Consider the following 22,537-nt stretch of genomic DNA (forward strand, 5'->3'; position numbering starts at 1 on the left):
TAAAAAAAAAAAAAAAAAAAAAGACTGTGGAGGTTTCTTGCACTGAGGAATGATTAGAGCATTCACGCAACAAACACTTAACTGAAACTTACTATGTCAAGTACTCTACCAAGTGTTGGAACAGTAGATGAAAACATTCCATGGGGTGCCAATAAGATTAGGGGACTTCAGGGCACAAGATATCCCTGTTTATATGATACACAATATCAGTTTTCCCCCATCAAACGAGACTATACAATATTTGAAATACTCAATTCCTTTATACTTGCTCACTTATTTTCTCAAGTTTCAAAATTAATCCACTCTTCAAAGGGGATCCCAGTATACCTATGAAGCCACTCTCCCTCTACATGTCAGGCTGATCAGGCTGTCAGAAGCAGGCTCTGCCTGAGAATGTATTTTACATCGTTCTTTGGGAGCACCAAGGGCTTCTGAGGCAGCAAATACTCACAATGATCTGGCCACCTGCTTGAGGTTATCAGCACACTGAGGGCTGAGAACAACACACGTCTGAAAGAGTTCCAGGGATTCTTGGATATTTCCTTCCAGGCGAAGTATTAATGCTGCCAAGGATAGAAAACACAGAAAAAACTCATCATGTTCTGGGAAGAACAGAGTCTGCTGTCAGAAAAAGTGAAAAAGAGGGAGGTAAGATCATACCAAAGAAATCCTTTGGATAACTGTCTCTTTAATACAATCAGCTATGACCTCGGGTAGGCTGAAACAAGTAGTAAAGTTGCTGACAATCTAAAACCTTTTTAAATAAGGTATCTCAAACCTACCTACCCTTCCACTCCCAGTACCCACCATGCAGATAATCAGGTGCCTTGCAAGTTATCCCACAAATTCTTCATAATAAGAACATTCCTGGGCTTCCCCATCAAAAACTCTATTTATCACGATAATTCAGACTTCCATCTAGTAGTTTCCAGAGTACACCAGACAAACGCAATCAAGGAGATTCTGGCCAAGAATGCACTGATATTTCAGATTTGATTTTCAGTATAGTAACCAATCGGAACCAGTAATTTTTCCCAGGCTTGAGTTTTCAGAAGAATTTTAGTGTTTAAGTATTTGAAGCACTGCGAGTCTGGCACTTGTAATACTGGGAATAAAAGAGCATTTTTCTTGCCATGATGTCCTAGATATGCCAAGTGTCCTGCCAACCATGTCATAAAATTACATATTAACCTGAAGACTACCAATCCCCTAAGTGGTAAACAAAACTGTGCATTTATACCAAAGAGGCAGGAAGGAGAGTCCTTAGAAAAACTAAGGATGCCAAAGAGTAAAATTTCAGGCGGTGGTTCCTGTATTTGGTTTAAGATCAATTTCATGTACTCTCTGCTTTATCCTGTACACCTCTAGGCTTCTTCCCTTCATTCTAATGCTCTTATAAAAAATCCTCGGGTGAATGAGTTGTAGATTGGAGATTTCAGCAGTGTGGACAATGGTTTCCTGTCATTGGATGAGTTTAAAAAAAAAATCCTCAAGGCTTCCGTCATCTCCTGTAGCCTGAGTACAAGGGACAATTCCAAAAGCCCCTTCTGGGCTTGAAACTGCTGCCTGAGGCAGCGACTCTAACATACATTGTGAAAACATTAGCTAGATACTGGAGAAGGGGGAAAGAATGGTAGCCAACTTTTTTTCATAGAACTAGTCGTTTCTGAGGTCAAATCCTGCATAAGAATAATGTTCTGATTTCAAAAAGAATAATAATGAATAAGACCTTTGTAGAATATTTGAACTTAAAAGTGTTTCATAAATTGTTTGTTCTTCTTTTGGAACCTAGGCCAAGAATGCCTTTCTCTAGCAAGAAGAGAATAAATAAGTCTTACCTTGAACATAGATAGCATATTCACATAACCCCTGAGCCTCCTGAAGCTGCTCTTTGATAACAGCCTGAAACAGGAAGAAAAATACTTCTAGGTCATAATTCATTGTCCTGGAGAGGGTTTCTTTTGTTTTTTAGTTTTTTGGGTTTTTTTAACGTTTGTTTATTTTTGAGAGAGAGAAAAAGTGCGAGTCAGGGACGGGCAGAGAGAGAGGGAGACATGGAATTTGAAGCAGGTTCCAGCCTCTGAGCTGTCAGCACAGAGCCCAAGGTGGGGCTCAAACCCACGAACTGTGAGAACATGACCTGAGCTGAAGTCAGACACTTACTTAACTAACCAAGCCATCCAGGAACCCCAGTGTCCTGAAGTGTTTTTTAAGAAAAGTAGAGGTGGACAAGGAGCATGTGTAAGAAATCTAGTATATGGATAATTACTAATAATGTTCAGATTTTTTAAATCTCAACTCTCTTATGGTTACTTACTGGAGAACGGGTTAGCAAACTATGGCCCACAGGCTAAATCTGAGCCAAATGGCCTATTTTTGTACAGCTCTCAAGCTAAGAGTATTTTTCCTATTTTTAAAGGGTTATAAAAAACAAGAGATGATAAGGAATATGAAATAGAGACTGTAGCCGACAAAGCCCAAAATATCTACCATCTGGCCCCCACAGAAAAAGTCTGTCAACCCCTATCGAGACTCTAACTAGGCAAGCTAACGGAAATAGGAAATTTCCAGGTACCACTGTAGGTGCTAGGGGCTCCCTGAGTAGCAAAACACAGGTTCTACCTTGTTCCTGTGACAGACTGAGCTCAGGATGCTGTATGAGCTGAAAGAACAAGCACCTAAGTCTAACTCAGAGAATCAAGGAAGGCTTTCCAGAGTAAACAGTTTCAAATCCTGTGTTGACAGGGGGTGAAGGAGAAGCCGAGGTGACTGAGAGAGTCCAAGAGAGAAGGGCCTCAAACACCACACTAAAAACGCTGAGAGCAATGGGAGAATCTTGGTAAGTTTTAAACAGGAAGTAACCTGGTTCAATTTGCTCCATAGAAAAGTCATTTTGGGAGCACTGATGAAAACAGATGGAAAGGAGGCAAGATCGGTATAAGAATTCTTGTGGTAATTTAAACAAAAATGATGGGAATTAACTAAGGCATGGAGAAGGAATAAAGTGGACGATTTTTTTTTTAATTTTTTATTTTACGTTTATTCATTTTTTGAGAGACACAGTGTGAGTGGGGGAGGGGCAGAGAGAGAAGGAGACACAGAATCCGAAGCAGGCTCCAGGCTCTGAGCTGACAGCACAGAGCCCAAATGTGGGCTCAAACTCACGGGCCGTGAGATCATGACCTGAGCTGAAGTCGGACACTTAACCGACTGAGCCACACCCAGGCGCCCCTAAAGTGGACAATTTCAAGAGACAGTAGACATGGGTCACCAGAAGTTAATGATTATCTATATCATATTATGAAAAATGGGTCAGGGGATTCTTACACAGACGGATGGGTAAATGATAGTACCTAGCCCCGAGACAGGGTACAAGAGAAGGAAGGTTTGGAGGAAAGCAGATAAATTCAGCTACAGAAAAGCTGAACTGGGGCGCCTGGGTGGCTCAGTTGGTTAAGCATCTGACTTTGGCTCAGGTCATGATCTCACGGTTCGTGGGTTCGGGCCCCGCGTCAGGCTCTGTGCTGACAGCTAACTCAGAGCCTGGAGCCTGCTTCAGATTCTGTGTCTCCCTCTCTCTGACCCTCCCCTGCTCATGCTGTCTCTCTCTCTCTCAGAAATAAATAAAACATTAAAAATTTAAAACAAGAGAGAGAGAGAGAGAAGCTGAATTTGAAATGCTTGTGAAGCATTAGTAGGTGTCAGATTAATTTGAAGATCAGGAAGAGGTGTGTGAAATGAGCTGAGAAAGGGGCCAAGCATAGGACGTAGGAACATCTCCAATGCTTAAGAATAAACAAGGAAGAGATGCGAACAACAGGAAACAGAGAAAGTTGTCAAAAAAGGAAAAGGAGGAGCACCTGGGTAGTTCAGTTGATTAAGCGTCTGACTCTTGATTTCAGCTCAGGTCAGGATCTCACAGTCCGTAAGATCGAGCTCCAGGTTAGGCTCTGCATTGCAATCTGCAAGGGATTCTCTCTCCCTCTCTCTCTCCCCCTCCCCTGCTCTCTCTCTCAAAATAAATAAACAAACTTAAAAAAAAAGAAGAAGAAAAGGGAAACAAGAAAAGGATAATATCACAAAAGGAAAGAAAGAACCCTCTTAAGATTCATACTGATACTAACCATTGCTAGGTCTGTGGATTGCCAAAGGTACAAATGCCACAGGTAAAAATTTAAAACTACAACCTTAGAAGCATTACAAAGTTCCGAATGCCACAGAGACAGTTTCAAAGATATATCTTGCATGTTAATACCTGCCAGCAAGTATGTAACATGTGTAGTATGTTACCAAAGATACGGTTTAGGGAAAAGGAATAACAATTAGTTTTTAAATACACAAATAATCAAGTTCACCATAATAAAAGAATTATAAGACTCAATGAAATAGGGGCACCTGGGTGGTTCAATCGGTAAAACGTCTAACTTCAGCTCAGGTCATGATCTCACAGTTCATGGGTTTGAGCCCTGAATCAGGCTCTGTGCTAACAGCTCAGAGCCTGGAGCCTGCTTCAGATTCTGTGTTCTCCTTCTCTCTCTGACTCTCCCCTGCTCATGCTGTCAGTCTCTCTCTCTCTCTCTCTCAAAAATAAATAAAACATTAAAATTTTTTTTTAAAAAAACCCAACTCCATGAAATATCACTTTTCACCTATCCAGAGATGAAAAAGTTAAATTTACACTGTGTTGAACATTTGCCATCCACCATAAGACCAACAAGTCCCAGAGAGTAGCTGCTCCTTCACCCTGGTCTTCAAATGAGAAGACACATGGATCACACACGAAACTGACCCCCAGCCTGTGATCAGACCCAGCCACCCCACAGCCAATCTGAAGGTCCATGAGACATAATTAAATGTCTGCTGTGAGAAGCCACTGAAATTTTGAGGTTGTTCAGCAGCATTATCCTAGCAAAAGCTAACCAATACACAGAGTGTGGGGAAACATGAATTCATACATTATTAGTGGGATTTAAAAGCCACCACTCTGTGTGACAGGCTGTTAGTTGTCTAACCAAAGCCTGTCTCTCGTGGTCTCTGTCATTACAATCTCTCACCTTGCATGCTTCATAATCCTTCCGGATATAGTGAAGATGTATCAACCAGTTCTGCTTCTCCAAAATAGGAAACTCTTGAGCTGGGGAGCATATTTTGACAAAACAAACAACACAGCCATGGTTAGATTTTCCCCTTTAGCATCGTGTTCATGTTTAACCATTAGCATACCGCAGTTATCACATTAAATTCTTCATCCTGTGGACAAGAACGTAGTGCATCAAAAATGTACAGGTTTTTACACTAAGAGATACTTGTCCCACTTTTACACATTGAATATATGCTTCTCCTCCGTTTTTGTGGCTTAGAGTGTCAGTTTCTCAAATGATAACTTGGCCCTGAAAAAAATAAAATCATTCTTTGTCACTTCCCTCTTTCTCTCTCCCTGGTTATTAAAGGTGTATAGGAAAAATTTCTAAGGAATATTTCAGGAATGATACCAACAAAAAAATACATAACACAGTTAACGTCCCACCTGATAGATCAGAGGACCAAAAAAGAGTTAAATACGGTCCTAGCAATAAAGGTAAAACATTATACTGCTGCCCAGGAGAGAAGGCAACAAAGACCAAAAAAATCTATTTGAGCCACTGAAAATGATTCATGATAAACTATAAAATGAGTTACTATCCTTTGAATTCAAAAGATTATTTAAAAATAAGGGTAAAATTTCATTAAGAAACTACTTTTCTATGAAAAAAAGAGAAGGGTTCACATCAACCTCAGAACAGTCATAAGGAAGGGGAAGCGAGGAAAGTTAAAAAGGAGATTTCGGCTCATCAGTGCTTTCATTTCTCAAAAATAAATAAATAAAAATCTCTAAAGTATACATAACTAATTTTTTTAATTTATTAAATCTGGCCCGTGAGTACATGGATATTTGTATTTTTTAATGCACTTTAATACAGATTTGAGATATTCCCTTTTAAAAATGTAAAAGAAAGAGAATAACAGGAAACAACATGGAAATGATTTCTAATTATTTGTAATCATTCTGTTCCAGAATCTTAGGAGATACATCAAGGGAAAAGCTAATACTTATAGGTCCATAATATGACCTATAAGGAAAAGAAGTTTCCCGTAACCCAGAGTTAATGGTGTCAGAACATAACGAAGTAACACTGCTTGCTCCTTCCTAACAACAGGGAATGTCAGTGGAATTTTTAAGATAAAATTGTGACAGAAAGTATGGGTATGGTTTTATATGGCAAAAGGAAAAAAAAGGTAAAGTGTTCAACAGCAGTACACTCTTCATCTTCCAATAGCCCACACTCTGAGTGGGACTGCCCTTCTTCCAGTCAGCAGGGGCCTATCTGAGATTCTCCAATGACTTCTGTTTCCTTCCTTCCTTCCTCAAGCTCCATCAATCGTCAGATCTTAGCCTTTCATGTTCTGCCTAAGCACTTCCAGAATTAAATTTCCTACATGCAGATTACCAAGTTTAGAGACAGGTGTGGGTGCTCGTGCACACATGTCAAGTGGGTAACAAAATACACCACCACAAATAGGTCTGGGGCAAGTGGCTTACTGAGTAATCTTGGGCCAAGTCTCATTTGTATGGCCTATCCTTCTGTCACATGCCCCCTGAAGGGAAAGAATGAAAGAAGACACTGAACCCTTTGAGTTTAAAATACAACTAAGTATCATTGCTTCTACAGCTTTAGGCTGTAGACAAAATTCATAAAATGCAAATCTGAGCTTTTCTATTTTTAAAATTTCACGAAAGATGAGTAATTTTTTTCTGTTTTTCTTTTCTGAAGAATGTAGAAAAAAAAATATTCAATCTGCAAGATAATTTAAGAGCCCAGAGGCCCATGAAATGGAGACCTAGGGATTAGAAGAAGGGAAGGCATCACCAAATCTTGCTTAAAGGTCATTTCACACTCATGGAGATATATAGTTTGTCTAAAAGCTAAGAGAATTTTAGCTTCATCAAAGACTTTGGAATTTCAATGCCTCATAATTGTCCTATTACTATCTGTGTGATCTTGGGAAATATATAGTTTCCTCATCTATAAAATAGAGACTCATTCATTCAACAAATACTCACTGAGCACCTACCATATGTCAGGCACTATTCTAGGCACTGACAATACAAAAGTGAGCAAAACTGACCTCCTGCCTTAAATCAGAGGGGACAGGATTGTGGGAAATCAGAGAGTACTAGCAGAAGGGACAGATGATAATAAAGTAAGTTTTATATGAGTGATATTTTTCTACAAAAGCAGAGAAGAGGACAAGGAGTATAGGGTAAGGGGTTACACATTTAAATAGGAAGGTCAAGGAATAAAATATCCTCAGAGTTGTGAAGACTGAATGACAATATATATAAAGAGATTCAAATTCTGGCATATAGTAAGGCCTATAGAAGTGTTAACTGTCATTGCTATTATTTTTATTATCTGCATTATTAGTTATTTTCAAAGATGAGGGAATTCTGGATGCCTTAGAAATCCCTAGAGTCTCTAAGTCTTGAGTCCACAGTTAGAATTTTACCTGTAAATGTGCAAGTTGAATTTCTTGTATTCCAAACCATTGCTCACTCCAATTCCCCCTACAAACAGGGGTAAGGGTTCTTATATGCTTTCACAAGTATTATGAGAATTACCTATGTGAAAGATCCTCTAAAACAGATAGACATGTAAGGAAAGGCAAAGTAGAGGCCCCTCTATTTTACAGCAGAGCAAGGCGGTCATCTCTGATGCTACACTTCAGGAGCCTCTGTTACCCAGAGGTCAGGTAGCCGGCTGATGAGATGAAGACAAGGTAACACTTTTCAGCTGCTGTACAAATACCTCATTCCTCTCTCCAGTTCCTACCCTGCCCCTCCACCATCACGGAGGCAGTAGGGGTGGAAGGCTGGCAACCTGGCAACCATACTCCTTCGGCCCTTCTCTTCTCCTGCCCCCATTCTACTCTTTTGTGACATCTCTCCTCTTTCTGTCCCCTCTAAGACACAGCAGACTTCTAACGTAAACAATTACATAACCAAATAAACATGACAATTACAAGAATTCTTCCTCCCTATAAATTGTCCTAAGGGCCAAAGTCTCTTAGTAATGGCCCTAACTCAAATTTTTATCTTAAACTTTGATCAGTGCTAGGGAATAATATCCCAGAAAAATGAAAGCTGAGCAGAAAATTATTGTGCCTTGGATTTTTAGTTGAAAAATCTTCTAAAATAACTAAGACTTTAAGAAGTACATTATAAATGAACCCTTCTTTGGTAAAGGATCGCTTCCCAAATAAGCAAACACATTGCACATGGTTTTTATATGTAGAATTCCCATCCTAATTCAATACCAGCCTTCTCTGGGCCCTAGAGCAAATTATTTAATTTCTCTGGGCCTCTATTTTCCTCTCTATGATTTTCACTAGAAAACTATGAAAAAGCTGAAAGTGGCCAGTCAATAAATGTTAATTTCTTCATGTTATATACAGGACTTATAACATTTTTCTACCTTAATTTAGGACATCAAAAGATACAACAAGTCTTCTCCCTAGGTAAGGGAAACAGAAGTAAAAAGAAACTACTGGGACTACATCAATATAAAGAAGCTTCTGGGCAACAAAAGAAAGTAATAAAACTAAAAGAAAACCTACTGAAATGGAGAAGATGTTTGCAAATGACATATCCAATAAGGAGTTAGTATCCAAAATACACAAAGAACTTATACAAACTCAACACCAAAGAAATAATCCAATTAAAAACTGGGCAAGACACATGAACAAACATTTTTTCAAAGACATACATGTGGCCAAAAAACATATGCAAAAAATGCTTAACTTCACTCATCATCAGGGAAATGCAAATCAAAACCACAGTGAGTTACCACCTCATACCTGTCAGAATCAACAACACAAGAAACAACAAAACAAGTGCTGGTAAGCATGTGGAGAAAATGGAACCCTCGTGTGTTATTCGTGGGAATGAAAGCGGGTGCAGCCACTGTGGTAGACAGTATGGAGGTTCCTTCAAAAATTAAAAGTAGAAAGGGGCGCCTGGGTGGCTTAGTCAGTTAAGCGTCCAACTTTCGCTTAGGTCATAATCTTGCGGTTCGTGGGTTCGAGCCCCGCGTCGGGCTCTGTGCTGACTGCCAGCTCGGAGCCTGGAGCCTGTTTCAGTCTGTGACTCCCTCTCTCTCTGAGCCTCCCCTGCTCACGCTGTCTCTCTCTCTCTCTCCTACAAATAAATAAAAATATTTTAAAAATTAAAAAAAAAAAAATTAAAAGTAGAACAACCGTATGATTCAGTAACTGCACTACTGGGTATTTACCCAAAGAATACAAAAAGTCTAATTTGAAGAGATATGCATCCCTATGTTTACTGGAGCCTTATTTACAATAGCCAAGATATGGAAGCAGTCCAAGAGTCCATCAAATGATAAAGAAGATGTGGTATATATACATGCAATGAAATATTATTCAGCTATAAAAAAGATGAAATTTTACCATTTGTAACACAGATGGATCTAGAAAGTATAATGCTAAGTGAAATAAGTCAGTCAGAAAAAGACAAATACCGTATGATTTCACTCATATGTGGAAATTTAAGAAACAAAACAAACAAAGGGAAAAAAAGACAAACCAAAACATAGACTCGTAACTATGAGAGCAAATGGATGGTACCAAAGGGGAAGGGATAAGGGAAATAGGTAAAGGGGTTTACATTTACCTTGGGATGTCTGGGTGGCTCAGTTGGTTAAGCATCTGACTCTTAATTTCAGCTTAATTTAAGACAGAGCCTCATATCAGGCTCTGCACTGACAGCACAGAGCCTGCTTGGGATTCTCTCCCTCCCTCTCTCTGCCCCTCCTCTGCTCATACTCACACTCTCTTTCTCTAAGTAAATATTTTTAATTTTTTTTAATGTTTATTTTTGAGAGCCAGCCAGCAACAGTGGGAGAAAGGCAGAGAGAAAATGGGACAGAAGGTCCAAAGCAGGCTCCGCACTGACAGCACAGAGCCCAATGTGGGGCTCAAACCTACAAACTACAAGATCATGACCTGAGCTGAAGTCAGACACTTAACCGACGGAGCCACCCAGGAGCCCCAGGAGTACACTTGTTTTGTTGAGCACTGAGTAATATATGGAACTGTTTAATCACTATAGTGTACACCTGAAATTAACATAACACTATGTTAACTACCCTGGAGGGGAGGGGAGGGGAGGGGAGGAGAGAAAAGAGGACACATTTTGAAACAAATGTAAATGTAAGAGATTTTTTTACTATAAACTTGAGCTCTGTATCAGTCAGAGCTCATGGAAACCATGTAAGAAGTTAAAACAGCGGGACCTCAATGCAGTGAACAGGTTAAGGAGCATCTGGGTAGATCAGTCAGTTAAGCATCCAACTTCAGCTCAGATCATAATTTTGCAGTCCGTGAGTTCAAGCCCCAGGTCGGGTTCTGTGCTGTCATAACAGCTGAAAGCCTGGAGCCTGCTTCAGAGTCTGTGTCTCCCTCTCTCCCTGCCCCTCTCCTGCTCACACTCTGGCTCTCTCTCCCTTTCTCTCTCTCAAAAAATACATAAACATTAAAAAATTTAAAAATTTTTAAATAAAAAGTGAAAGCCTTAAAATTTCTTTCACAAAAGACCAGTAAGTATATGAAAAAGTGTTCAACATCACTAGTCATAAGGACAATGCAAATTAAAGTCATACTAAGCTACTACAACATATCTACCAGCATGTCTAATATGAAAAAAACTGACAGTACCAAATGTTAGTGAGAATTCAGGGAAACCTGAAAGCTCATAATTGCTGGTGGGACAGTACAATTCCATAGCCACTTTGGCAGTCTCTTAAAAGTTGAGATATACACTTCATGCATGACCCAGCAATTCCATTCTCTAGGTACTTACTGTAAAGAAAACTCCTGCGCTACACACACACACACACACACACACACACACACACACACACACAAATGTGTAAATGAATGTTCATGGAAGCTTTTACATAAGAGCCAAAATCTGGAAACAACACAAATGTTCATCAATAAGAGAATGGGTAAAATATAGTATATTCATTTATACAATGGAACATTAGACGGCACTTTTAAAAAATAAAAAAAAACTACTGATACATTATAGCAACATGGTTATAGCAACATGGATAAATCTCAAAAACACTATGTTGAGGAAAAGATACCAAAAGCTAAATAGTACATATTATATGATTCCCTCTGTAGGAAGCTCAAGCACAGACAATATTAATTTATAGGGACAGAAATCAGAATGGCTCCCTCTAAGGAATTGAAGGGAGGACTGACTGATTAGAAAGGGGCAGGAGGAAACTTTCTGGGTGATGAAAATATATGTATTTATCAAAATTCAATGGGGGAGCCTGAGTGGCTCAGTTGGTTAAGCATCCAACTCTTAATTTCGGCTCAGGTCATGATCTTACAGGTTCACTGAGTTTGAGCCCCATATCAGACTCCGTGCACGGACAATGCAGAGCCTGCCTGGGATTCTCTCCCTGCTTATCTAAACAAACAAACAAACAAACTTTCAAAAAATTCAAAAGCTGGGCACTTAAGATTTGTAGATCTTATTAGACTTCCATTTAAAAGTTAGCATTGTTCCTCAAAAAACTCAAACAATGCCATATGGCCCAGCTCCTCCACTCTGAGTAGATACCCAAAAGAAATGAAAGCAGGGAGACTGTTTCTGCATTTCCTGCTAAGATGCTTGGTCCTTCCAAGAAAGTTAAGGCCATGTTGGGGTTAGGCCCTCACTTCATCCTACAAATAGCCTAGCTGCCAGCCCAACACTTTCACTCGCATCTACTGGCCCCTCATTCTGCACAGTGATGAGGTGATAGTTACAGAGATAAGACCAATGCTCTCATTAATGCAGCCAAAGTAAGTGGTGATACCTTTCTGACCAGGCTTATATGCAAAAGCTCTGGCCATGTCAACACAGGAGCCTCATCTGCAGTGAAAGGGTGGTGGACCTGCCCCAGCAGGAAATCCTGCCCCTTCCACCACTGCCGCCTCAGCTGAGGAGAAGTGAAGCAAAGAGAGAACCTGAGGAGTCTGATAACAAGGCTTTGTCTATTTGACTAAACCTCATTTGTAGCATATTCAGTAAGAAGCTGGACTCTTGAAGGAAGGAGGGAGGGAGGGAGGAAGGAAAGAAGGAAGGAAAGAAGGAAGGAAAGAAGGAAATAAAAAAGAAAAGCAGGGACTCGGACACTTGTCCACCATGTTCATAGCAGTGTTACTGACAATAGCCAGAAGGTGGAAGCAGCTCAAATGTCGATCAACAGCTAAATGGATAAACAAAATGTGGTATATACATACAATGGAATATTATTCAGCCTTAAAAAGGAATACAATTCCAACATCTACTATAACATGGATAAACCTTGAATGCATATATTGCTAAATATAATAAGCCACACACAAAGAACAAATACTATATGATTCCACTTATATGAAGTATACCTAGACTAAGCAAGTTCATAGAGACCAAAAGTAGAACAGTGTCAAAGAAAACGTGATACACACACACACACACACACACACACACACACACACTCTACACAGAGAGAAATATTATTCAGCCATAAAAAAGAAGGAAAGTTCTTCCATTTGTGACATGGATTGACTTTATGGGCATTATAAGTCAAATAAAGTCATAGAGAAAGACAAATATTGCATGATCTCATTGGTATGTGGAATCTAAAAAAAAAAAATTGAACTACAGATTGGTGGTTACCAAAGGTGGGAGTGGAGGGTGGGCAAAATGCATAAAGGGATCAAAAGGCATAAACTTTCAGTTATAAGATAAATAAGTTCTGGGATGTAATGTACAGCATGGCAACTCAAGTAAACAATATATCTGAAACTTACTAAGAGATGAGATCTTAAAAGTTCTCATCACACACAAAAATTCTGTAATTATATGAGGTATAGATGTTAACTAAACTTATTGCAGTATCATTTTGCAATATACACATCTATGAAACCATCATCTTGTATACCTAAAATCAATACAATGTTATATGTTAATTATATTTCAATAAAAATGGAAGGGGCACCCGGGTGGCTCAGTCAGTTGAGCATCTTTTTTTTTTTTTAATGTTTACTTATTTTTGATAGACAGAGCATGAGCTGGGAAAGGGCAGAGAGAGAGGGAGACACAGACTCAGAAGCAGGCTTCAGGCTCTGAGCTGTCAGCACAGAGCCCAACGTGGGGCTCAAACTCACAAACTGCGAGATCATGACCTGCACTGAAGTCGGACACTTAACTGAATGAACCACCCAGGCGCCCCGAGCACCTGACTCTTAATTTTGGCTCAGGTCATGATCCCTGTGTCGTGGGATAGAGCTGTGCGCCAGGCTCCGTGCTGAGCATGGAACCTGCTTGAGATATCCTCTCTCTCTCTCCCTTACTAGTGCTCTTGCTCTCTCTCTCAAAAAAAAAAAAAAAAACAGTACAATACAATAAAACTGGAAAAGAATAAAAGGAAAAAGAAAGTAGAATGGTGGTTGCCAGGTGCTGGGAGAAAGGAGTAATGGAGGAGTTACTGTTTAATGGGTACAAACTTTGAGTTTGGAGATGAATGGTGGTGACAGTAGCAGAACAATGCGAATGTACTTACTGCCACAAAAGTGTACATTTAAAAATGGTTAAAATGATAAATTTTATGTTCTATATAGTTTACCACAATATAAAAGATGCCAAAGCTCAGCTCAATTTAATCAGTGCAGTGGTAGAGCAAAAGCCAGATTACAATAGACTAAGAAAACAGAGTTAAATACATGGAGACAGTTAAGATGAACTATCCCCACAAAACGCAAAAAGCAAATCAAAAATGAATCCACTGTTACAGTAGAAACAGTGAAGTGAGATAACTGTCAATGAAAGATGCTGTGAGAGCAATTTCATGCAGAATGTAAACTAAATTAGACAACATCGAAATTACCTTCTAATTCTACAGCTCTCCATACGCAAGAACTAAAACACAGAAAAAGGGAAAGGTATTAATGAAGTCAAAAGCAAGTATCTATATGGGGTGCCTGGGTGACCCAGTCGGTTAAGTGTCCAACTTTGGCTCAGGTCATGATCTCACAGTTTGTGGGTTCAAGCCTTGCACTGGTCTCTATGCCGACAGCTCAGAGCCTGTAGCCTGCTTCAGATTCTGCGTCTGCCTCTCTCTCTCTACCTCTTGCCCCTGTGCACTCTCTAAGTAAATAAATAAATAAATAAATAAAAATTTAAAGCATGTATCTATAAAATCATTACTGAGAACCAAATATGCAGATAGTAATTAGTCCATAGAAGAAATTATTATATATAGTATATGAAATCACCTATTTCCAGATTATCTGTAACATTCCCAACCTCCACAACCTTTAAATTCTTTAAGAATTACTGACAACTTAAAAATACTCTATGGAAGCAACCCAAATATCCATTAACAAATAAAGTGATAAAATGTGATATATACACAATATGGAGTATTATTCAGCTTTAAAAGGGAATGAAATTCTGTACAACATGGATTAACGTTGAGAACAATATGCTAATTGACATAAGAAAGATACAAACAGGCAAATATTGTATGATTTGGCTCACAAGAAATATCTAGAAGAGGCAAATTCAGAGACAGAAAATAGAACAGAGGTTACCAAGGGTTAGAGGTGAGGAAAAAACGGAGAGTTATTATTTAATGGATACATAGTTTCGGTTTGGAGTGATGAAAAAGGTTTTGAAATAGATGGTGACGGTTGTACAACATAGTGAATATAATTAACGCCACCAAATTGTACACTTAAAAATGGTTACACAGATCTTGCCACAATAAAAAAAATTTTTCTATTAAAAAAAGACTCTGAAAGCAAACCTCAAGCCGAGATCAAGTTTCTCACAAGTAAATATATTGCCTCAGGTGGTAGAAAAACTCATCCTGGGCTATAGCCATCCCGAAATGGAAAAGGCTCCAATGGAGATTCCTTTAAGAAAGGAAATATGCCCATGAGGTAAATCAATTCACTCACCTCAATGATGGATAAGGTCCTCAACCGAAAGCCAGAAGAAAGTCACCTGAGGTCATTCATAGGGAGAAATGAAGAGGACTTAAGTAGCCCCATGTAGGACATTATTTTCTCAGAACCGTCAAGTAATTCTGATAAACAATTCCAAATAAGAAGTTGCTTGTTCTTGAAAAAGTCCAGATATATTTGGACAAAAATCCCAAATAGGAAGTTGTTTACCCCTTCCACAGCTGGCACTCACTACCCTCAAGACTAGAATCAAACCAGGATATGAGCCTCTTGGCCTGTGGGGTGTGGTTGGGGGGACAACATCCAAATCCAGACACAGAGCTTCTCGTCAAAATGCTTCAACTACTGCTTGTTCAGATGAAGTCTTTTTGCTTGTTAATCCAACTTCTGTGTGAATTCCTTATGTTAAAGTTACTAACTTCCTACCTTCTACTTTCAAGTGTCATACTATTTATTTAACCAGAGCAGTGGTTCTCAACTAGGAACAATTTTGCACCCCAGAGACATATGGCAATATCTGAAGATGTTCAGTTGTCACAACTGGGTGCTACTAACCTGCACTAGGTAGAGGCTGGGGATGCTGTTAACATCCTACAATACACAGAACCTCTCCCACAATAAAGAATTCATCGTGCCCAAAATGTCAATACTGCCAAGGTTGAGAATATCTGAACTACAGGTTAATAGATATCTAAGGACTTCAGAGAGAAATGTGGAAGTTTTTTGTTCAAAATACTACTTCAAATTTTTACTACTTTAAATTCATTAAATCTCAAGGTTGATATTTTTCCTGTTTTCTTTATACTTCCTTATAGTTTCCAAATTTCTATGATGAACTTATACTGATTTTCTCATCAGAAAATCATAAACTTGTATTTTTAAATAAAAACCAGTATCCTTTCCTTTGTCTTTGCCTACAAACAATTTTCCTTCAGGCAGACTCTAATTTTGCTACTCACATTTTTTATTCTTTATTGCTCTGCATCTGGAGTAGAAGTGACCAAAACTTGAGTTTACTGTACCATCTTTACTGGCAGCCCAATTTGACATCAAAATTCAAGAGAAATTACTGAGTAATATTAAGCCAAGCTTTATACAAAACAAACTATTTTCTGATATCCTATTCTTCACAATCATTTCACAAACCTGTACAATGTAAAATGTGTGATTCAGATATTTACAGTATATAAAATGTTTTTATCATAAAAGGCAAAAGAAAGTAGAAGGGAAGTAATCCGTAGCAGCACTACAAGCAAAAAGTCAGCATAGACCCAAAGAGAAAAACAGAGACGGAGCAGATGATGACAGAAACAGAAGCAAAGTCATAGCAGCTGATTTCTAAAACACGGTGCCGGAGGGAGGAGTCTGACGGCTTCCTGTGCATCTGTATTTGCTCCTGTATCCATGCACCACTTACTTATCTGAGCGTCTGGGCTCTGCAACCAGCGCTGATTACCCTGGACTCCTCAAAATTCACCCCCAGCAGCTGACTAGATTATACTAATCAATGATCATCCTATCTCCCTTGTCCACGACTGGCAGCCCTATCCATCTGATCCAATGAAAAGAGTATTCCCAAGAAGTTCTGAGGAAAGAAGGCCTTTCTTATTTTTAAAAGAGAACCATGGGAAGCCAGACCATATCTCTGGCATCGGAAAAATGGATCCCGAATGCCACTGGCAGCTTTAATTTCAGGAAAAAGCAGGCACTGCACAGCAGAGTAGAGAGGCGGAAAGAACTTAGGACCTCATATGTCACTGAAATGCTTGACCAGCCCTGGAGCCCATTCTAATTCTGGACTTCCTCTTATGTTAACCAAAAAAGTTCCTTTTTGTTTAAGCCACTCTGAGTGAGATTTTCTATTATTTACTACTGAAAGCAACTCAGGTAAAACAAGGTCTGAAAAAGATGAGCACATCCCTCTTACAATCCTGTATTACATATTTCTTACTATTATTTTGTGGACATCATAAAAATAATATAGAGAGATACGCTGTAGGTACTCCATCATAATAGTAAAAATATAAATGGTCATTTTGTAGAGTAACTTGGGAGAATTATTAAAATTTTAAGTGTGCATACTTTTTTCCCCAATGTCCATTATACCAAATAGTAAAAACTTAAAAACAATTTAAATGCTATCAAAAGGAAAAGAAACTGTAATATATCTGTGCTATGAACTAGTATATTTAAGAATAATGAAGTTGGGGGAGCCTGGGTGGCTCAGTCGATTAAGCTTCTGACTTCGGCTCAGGTCATGATCTCACGGTTCGTGGGTTCGAGCCCCACATGGGGCTCTGTGCTGACAGCTAGCTCAGATACAGCCTGCTTCAGATTCTGTATCCCCTCTATGACCCTCCCCTGCTCTATCTCTCTCTCTCTCAGAAATAAAGAAAACATTAAAAAAAAAAAAAGAATGAAGTGATCTTGACCTACTAACACGGAAAGCCCTCCAAGATATATCAACCTAGCAAAATATGTTATAGTTACCATTTATATAAAACACACGACAGTAAACTGTATACTTATATTGCTATACACATATACACATACACTGTATAAAAGTCTAAATAAAACACATTAACTGAAACTAACAATTACCACTGGACTGGACGGGGATTTAAGGAGTATTTTAGCTTTCCTGAAATTGTTCAAACTTTTTACATTAAGAATAGATTCGGGCACCTGGGTGGCTCAGTTAAACATACAACTCTTGATTTTGGCTCAAGCCATGATCTCATGGTTCATGAGTTTGAGCCCTGTATCAGAATCCTGCTTGGGATTCTCTCTCCCTTTCTCTCTCTGCCCCTCCCCCACTCACACATGCTGTCTCTCTCTGTCTCTCAAAATAACAAACCTTAAAAAATAAAAAACCTTAAAATCTTGGGGGTACATGGCTGGCTCAGTTGGAAGAGATGCAACTCTTGATTTTGGGGTCATGAGTTCAAGTCCCATGTTGAGTATAGAGCTTACTCAAAAAAAATCAAAATATTGAAACTTAGAAAAAATACATACTCACTACAGAAGTTTTGAAAATAAAGAAAGGAACAACAACAAAAAAACCTCACACTACTTACAGATAATCATGGTTATTAATTCACCATATTTCTTCCTAATCTTTTTATATGTGCACTTCGAGATAAGTATCTACGGACAATTTTAAATTCTGCTTTTTTTTTTGAATGTCTATTTATTTTTGATAGAGAGCACAGTGTGGGGAAGGGAAGAGATCTGAAGCAGGCTCTGTGTTGACAGCAAAGATCCCAGTGCGGGACTCAAATCCATGAACTGTGAGATCATGACCTGAGCCAAAGTCGGACACTTAACCAACTGAGCCACTTAGGTGCCCCTAAATCCTGATTTTTTAAAAATAAACATTAGGGGCGCCTGGGTGGTTTAGTCAGTTAAGCGTCCGACTTTCGCTTAGGTCATGATCTCACGGTTCGTGGGTTCAAGCCCCGCGTCGGGCTTTGTGCTGGCTGCCAGCTCAGAGCCTGGAGCCTGTTTCAGTCTGTGACTCCCTCTCTCTCTGATCCTCCCCTGCTCACGCTCTCTCTCTCCTAGAAATAAATTTTAAAAAAATAAAAATAAACATAAACATAAAAAAACATTAATTTAAATAGCTGGTTAGTATTTATATGCATGAATAATTACTTAGCTTTGTTTTCTTGTTGAATGTGTAAGCTGTTTCCAATAAATCATTACTATGACTAGTATAATGAATACTTCTATAATGAATTATTTTTGCTTTATAAAAATCATATATATGTTGAAAATATTTGAACAGATTCTTAGAATAGGAAGTACTAAGTTAAATAATATGAACTTTTTTTTTTAAGTTTATTTATTTTGAGAGAGAATGAGAGAGAACTCGCACAAGGAGGGGAGGGGCAGAGAGAGAGGGAGAAACAGAATTCCAGGCAAGTTCTGCTCAGTTCGAAGCCTAACAAGGAGCTCAGTCTCACAAAGGTGAGATCATGATCTTAGCTGATACCAAGAGTCAGGCATTTAACCCACTGAGCCACCCAGGCACCCCTGAAATTTAAAGTTCCTGATATTTACTGACAAACTTTTACTCAAAAGTATTGTGTCAATTCATGCTTGCATATTTCTCTGCATACAAGAGTGCCCAGATGATTTTTAAATATAAATAACTTATTCATCATTCTAGTTCTCTACACCCTACTGAAGAGGAAAAAGAGGATGATACTTAGCTACAACTTTACCTCCAAAATTAAATTAACAGTAGACTCTTGATTCCTTTAAATCTGTCTTTCTTTTCAGACTAGAGAAAAGAATGTTGGAAAAGTCTTGGCTTGGGGCACCTGGGTGGCTCAGTCAGTTAAGCGGCCCACTTTGGCTCACGTCATGATCTCATGGTTCGTGAGTTCGAGCCCCACATTAGGCTCTGTGCTGACAGCTCAGAGCCTGAAGCCTGCTTTGGATTCTGTGTCTCCCTCTCTCTCTGACCCTTCCCCACTCATGTTCTGTTTCTGTCTCAATAATAAATAAAACATTTAAAAAATTTTTTGACCCTTCCCCACTCATGTTCTGTTTCTCTCTGTCTCAATAATAAATAGAACATTTTAAAAAAATTTTAAAGAAAAAGTCTTGGCTTTTTTTAAACTAAATGGTGCTAAATAAGGTCCTCTGAATCAAATTTTTGAATAAAATCCTGAAATAACTGAAGCAAACATCTCTTAAAGAAAAAAAAAAGACAAGAATCAATCACTATTAAAATAGGCCTAACCCACCCTCCTACACTGTTGGTGGAAATGTAAGCTGGTGCAGCCCCTCTGGAAAACAGTCTGGAGGTTCCTCAAAAAATTAACGATAGAACTCCCCTATGACCCAGCAATAGCACTGCTAGGAATTTACCCAAGGGATACAGGAGTGCTGATGCACAGGGGTACATGTACCCCAATGTTCATAGCATCACTCTCAACAATAGCCAAAACATGGAAAGAGCCTAAGTGTCCATCAATGGACAAATGGATCAAGAAGATGTGGTTTATCTATACAATGGAATACTACATGGCAATGAGAAAGAATGAAATCTGGCCATGTGTAGCAACATGGATGGAACTAGAGGGTGTTATGCTGAGTGAAATAAGTCAGGCAGAGAAGGACAGATACCATATGTTTGCACATATAGGTGGCTTAGGAGGAACTTAACAGAGGACCATGGGGGAGGAGAAGGGGAAAAATATTTGGGAAGAGGGAGGGAGGCAAACTATGAGAGACTCTTGAATGCTAAGAAGAAACTGAGGGCTGTGGGGGGGATGGGAGAGAAGGGAAGGGGGGTGATGGGCATGGAGGAGGNTAAATAGATAAAAAATAAAAAAAAAAATAGGCCTAAACTTGGGGCACCTGGGTGACTCAGTTGGTTGAGAGTCCAACTTCAGGTCACAATCTAATGGTTCATGAATTCGAGACCCACCGCAGCCCTGTTGCTGTCAGCCTATCAGCACAGAGCCCACAAAGGATCCTCTGTCCCCTCTCTCTGCCACTCCCCTGCTGCACGTGCGTTTCCTCGCACTCTTGCGCTCTCTCTCAAAAAATAAACAAAACATTTAAAAACAATTTATAGGGGCACCTGAGTGGCTTAGTTGGTTAAGCAGTGAACTCTTGATTTCAGCTCAGGTCATTATCTTGCAGTTCATGAGATCAAGCCCTGCATTGGGCTCTGTACTGATAGAGCAAGGAACCTCCCTCTGATTCTCACTCTCTGCCCTTCCTCTGCTCACACCTGCTCTCTCTCAAGATGAACTTTAAAAAAAAAAAAAAATTCTTTAGGGNCAATGTTTTTTAAATTCTTAAAAAAAACCATAAAATGTATAAAACAGGCCTAACCTCAACAAAGAAAGACAACCCAATGTAAAATGGACAGAGCATCTGCATAGACAGTTCTACAAAGAACATGTACAAATGACCAATAAGAACATGAAAAGAGATGGCCAATAGCCTTCATCATTATGGAAATAGAAATCACAACTACAATGAGATACCACTTCATATCCACTAGGATAGCTATTTTTAAAAGAATAAAAAAGCAGCAGCAGAAAATTACAGTTTTAGCAAGGATGTTGAGACACCTGAGCCCCTGCACATGCAGCCGCTAAAGAAGACAGTGTGGCATTTCCTCAAAAATCTAAACATACAATTACCATATGATGCAGCAATTCCATTCCTAGATATATATACGCAAAAGGAATGAAAGCAGGGGCTCAAACAGAAGTTTGTGTCCCAATGTGCATTATAGCATTATTCACAATGGCCAAAAGTTGGAAACGACCCGTGTCCATTAACAGAATGGATAAAGAAAATGTGAGATACACATATAATGGAATATTATTCAGCCTTAAAAAATAATGAAATTTGGGGGGGGTGGTGGCTGGGTGGCTCCATCTGTGGAGCATCTGACTTCAACTCAGGTCATGATCTCATGGCTCTTGATTGAATTCAAGCCCCATGTCGGGTTGCTGACAGCTCAGAGCCTGGAACCTGCTTCAGATTCTGTGTCTCCCTCTCTCTCTGCCCCTCCCCCACTCACACTCTGTCTCTCAAAACAAACATTAAAATAAAAATTTTTTTAAATAATAATGAAATTGTGTATAACATGTTACAGCATAGATGAACCTTTAAAACATTATGCTAATCGTAATAAGCTAAACACAAAATGATAAATATTGTATGATTCTGACCATATAAAATATATAGAATATGCAAATTTCATAGAGATAGAAAGTAGAAGAGAAGTTTACTAGGGACTGGTGGGGGGAAGGGACAATGGAAAATTACTGCTTAATGGATACAGAGTTTCTTTTTGGGGTGACAAAAGTCTTGGATATAGTGGGTATGGTTACACATTGTAAATGTAATTAATGCCAATGGATTGTGCACTTAAAAATGGACTAGGCCATCCAGATGCCCCTGAATTATATACTTTAAATGGGTGAACTGTATAGTTAAAATTTTAAAAAGGCCAATTATATGTGAATGAAAATAAACAATTTGTTATGCTTATGGGTTTTTTTTGGAAATGCCATTTCCCATGAGAACTCCTTCCCCACTCCATCCCGAATTCATTTATTCTTCCAGCACAGATGTGTCAGATATTATAATGGATGCCAGAGATTAAATAAATAAGATTTAATCCCTGCTCTCAAGATATTCTTGGTGTTGGTGGCTCAGTCAGTTAAGCATCTGTCTTCAGCTCAGGTCATAATCTCATGGTTTGTGGGTTCGAGCCCTGCATCGGGCTCTGTGCTGACAGGTCAGAGCCTAGATAGAGCCTGTTTCAGTTTCTGTGTCTCCCTCTCTCTCTGCCCCTCCCCTACTCACAAACTCTCTCTCTCAAAAATAAATTAAAAACACAAAAAAATGTTCTGTCTTGTAAGGAAAACAAAGAGGCAACCAGAAGAGGAAGCACCTGGGTGGTTCAATTGGTTAAGTGTCTGACTTCGGATCA

General features: G+C 39.0%; 1 protein-coding gene across 2 annotated transcripts in view; it reads right to left on the reverse strand.

The window, feature by feature from the left end:
- BBS4 (Bardet-Biedl syndrome 4) overlaps nt 1-22,537 on the reverse strand; it is a 56,353-nt gene that overhangs the window by 17,435 nt on the left and 16,381 nt on the right. For both annotated transcript variants that reach the window (XM_077746067.1, XM_077746060.1), the window contains exons 3-5: nt 5,055-5,134; nt 1,839-1,902; nt 452-563 (exon numbers count right to left, since the gene is read on the reverse strand). In XM_077746067.1, the coding sequence (XP_077602193.1) occupies nt 452-563; nt 1,839-1,902; nt 5,055-5,134 (256 nt within the window). The remainder of the gene's footprint in view (nt 1-451; nt 564-1,838; nt 1,903-5,054; nt 5,135-22,537) is intronic.

This window comes from Crocuta crocuta, unplaced genomic scaffold (genome assembly GCF_008692635.1).
Source record: "Crocuta crocuta isolate KB4526 unplaced genomic scaffold, BGI_CrCroc_1.0 scaffold130, whole genome shotgun sequence".
NCBI classification, from domain to species: Eukaryota; Metazoa; Chordata; class Mammalia; order Carnivora; family Hyaenidae; genus Crocuta; species Crocuta crocuta.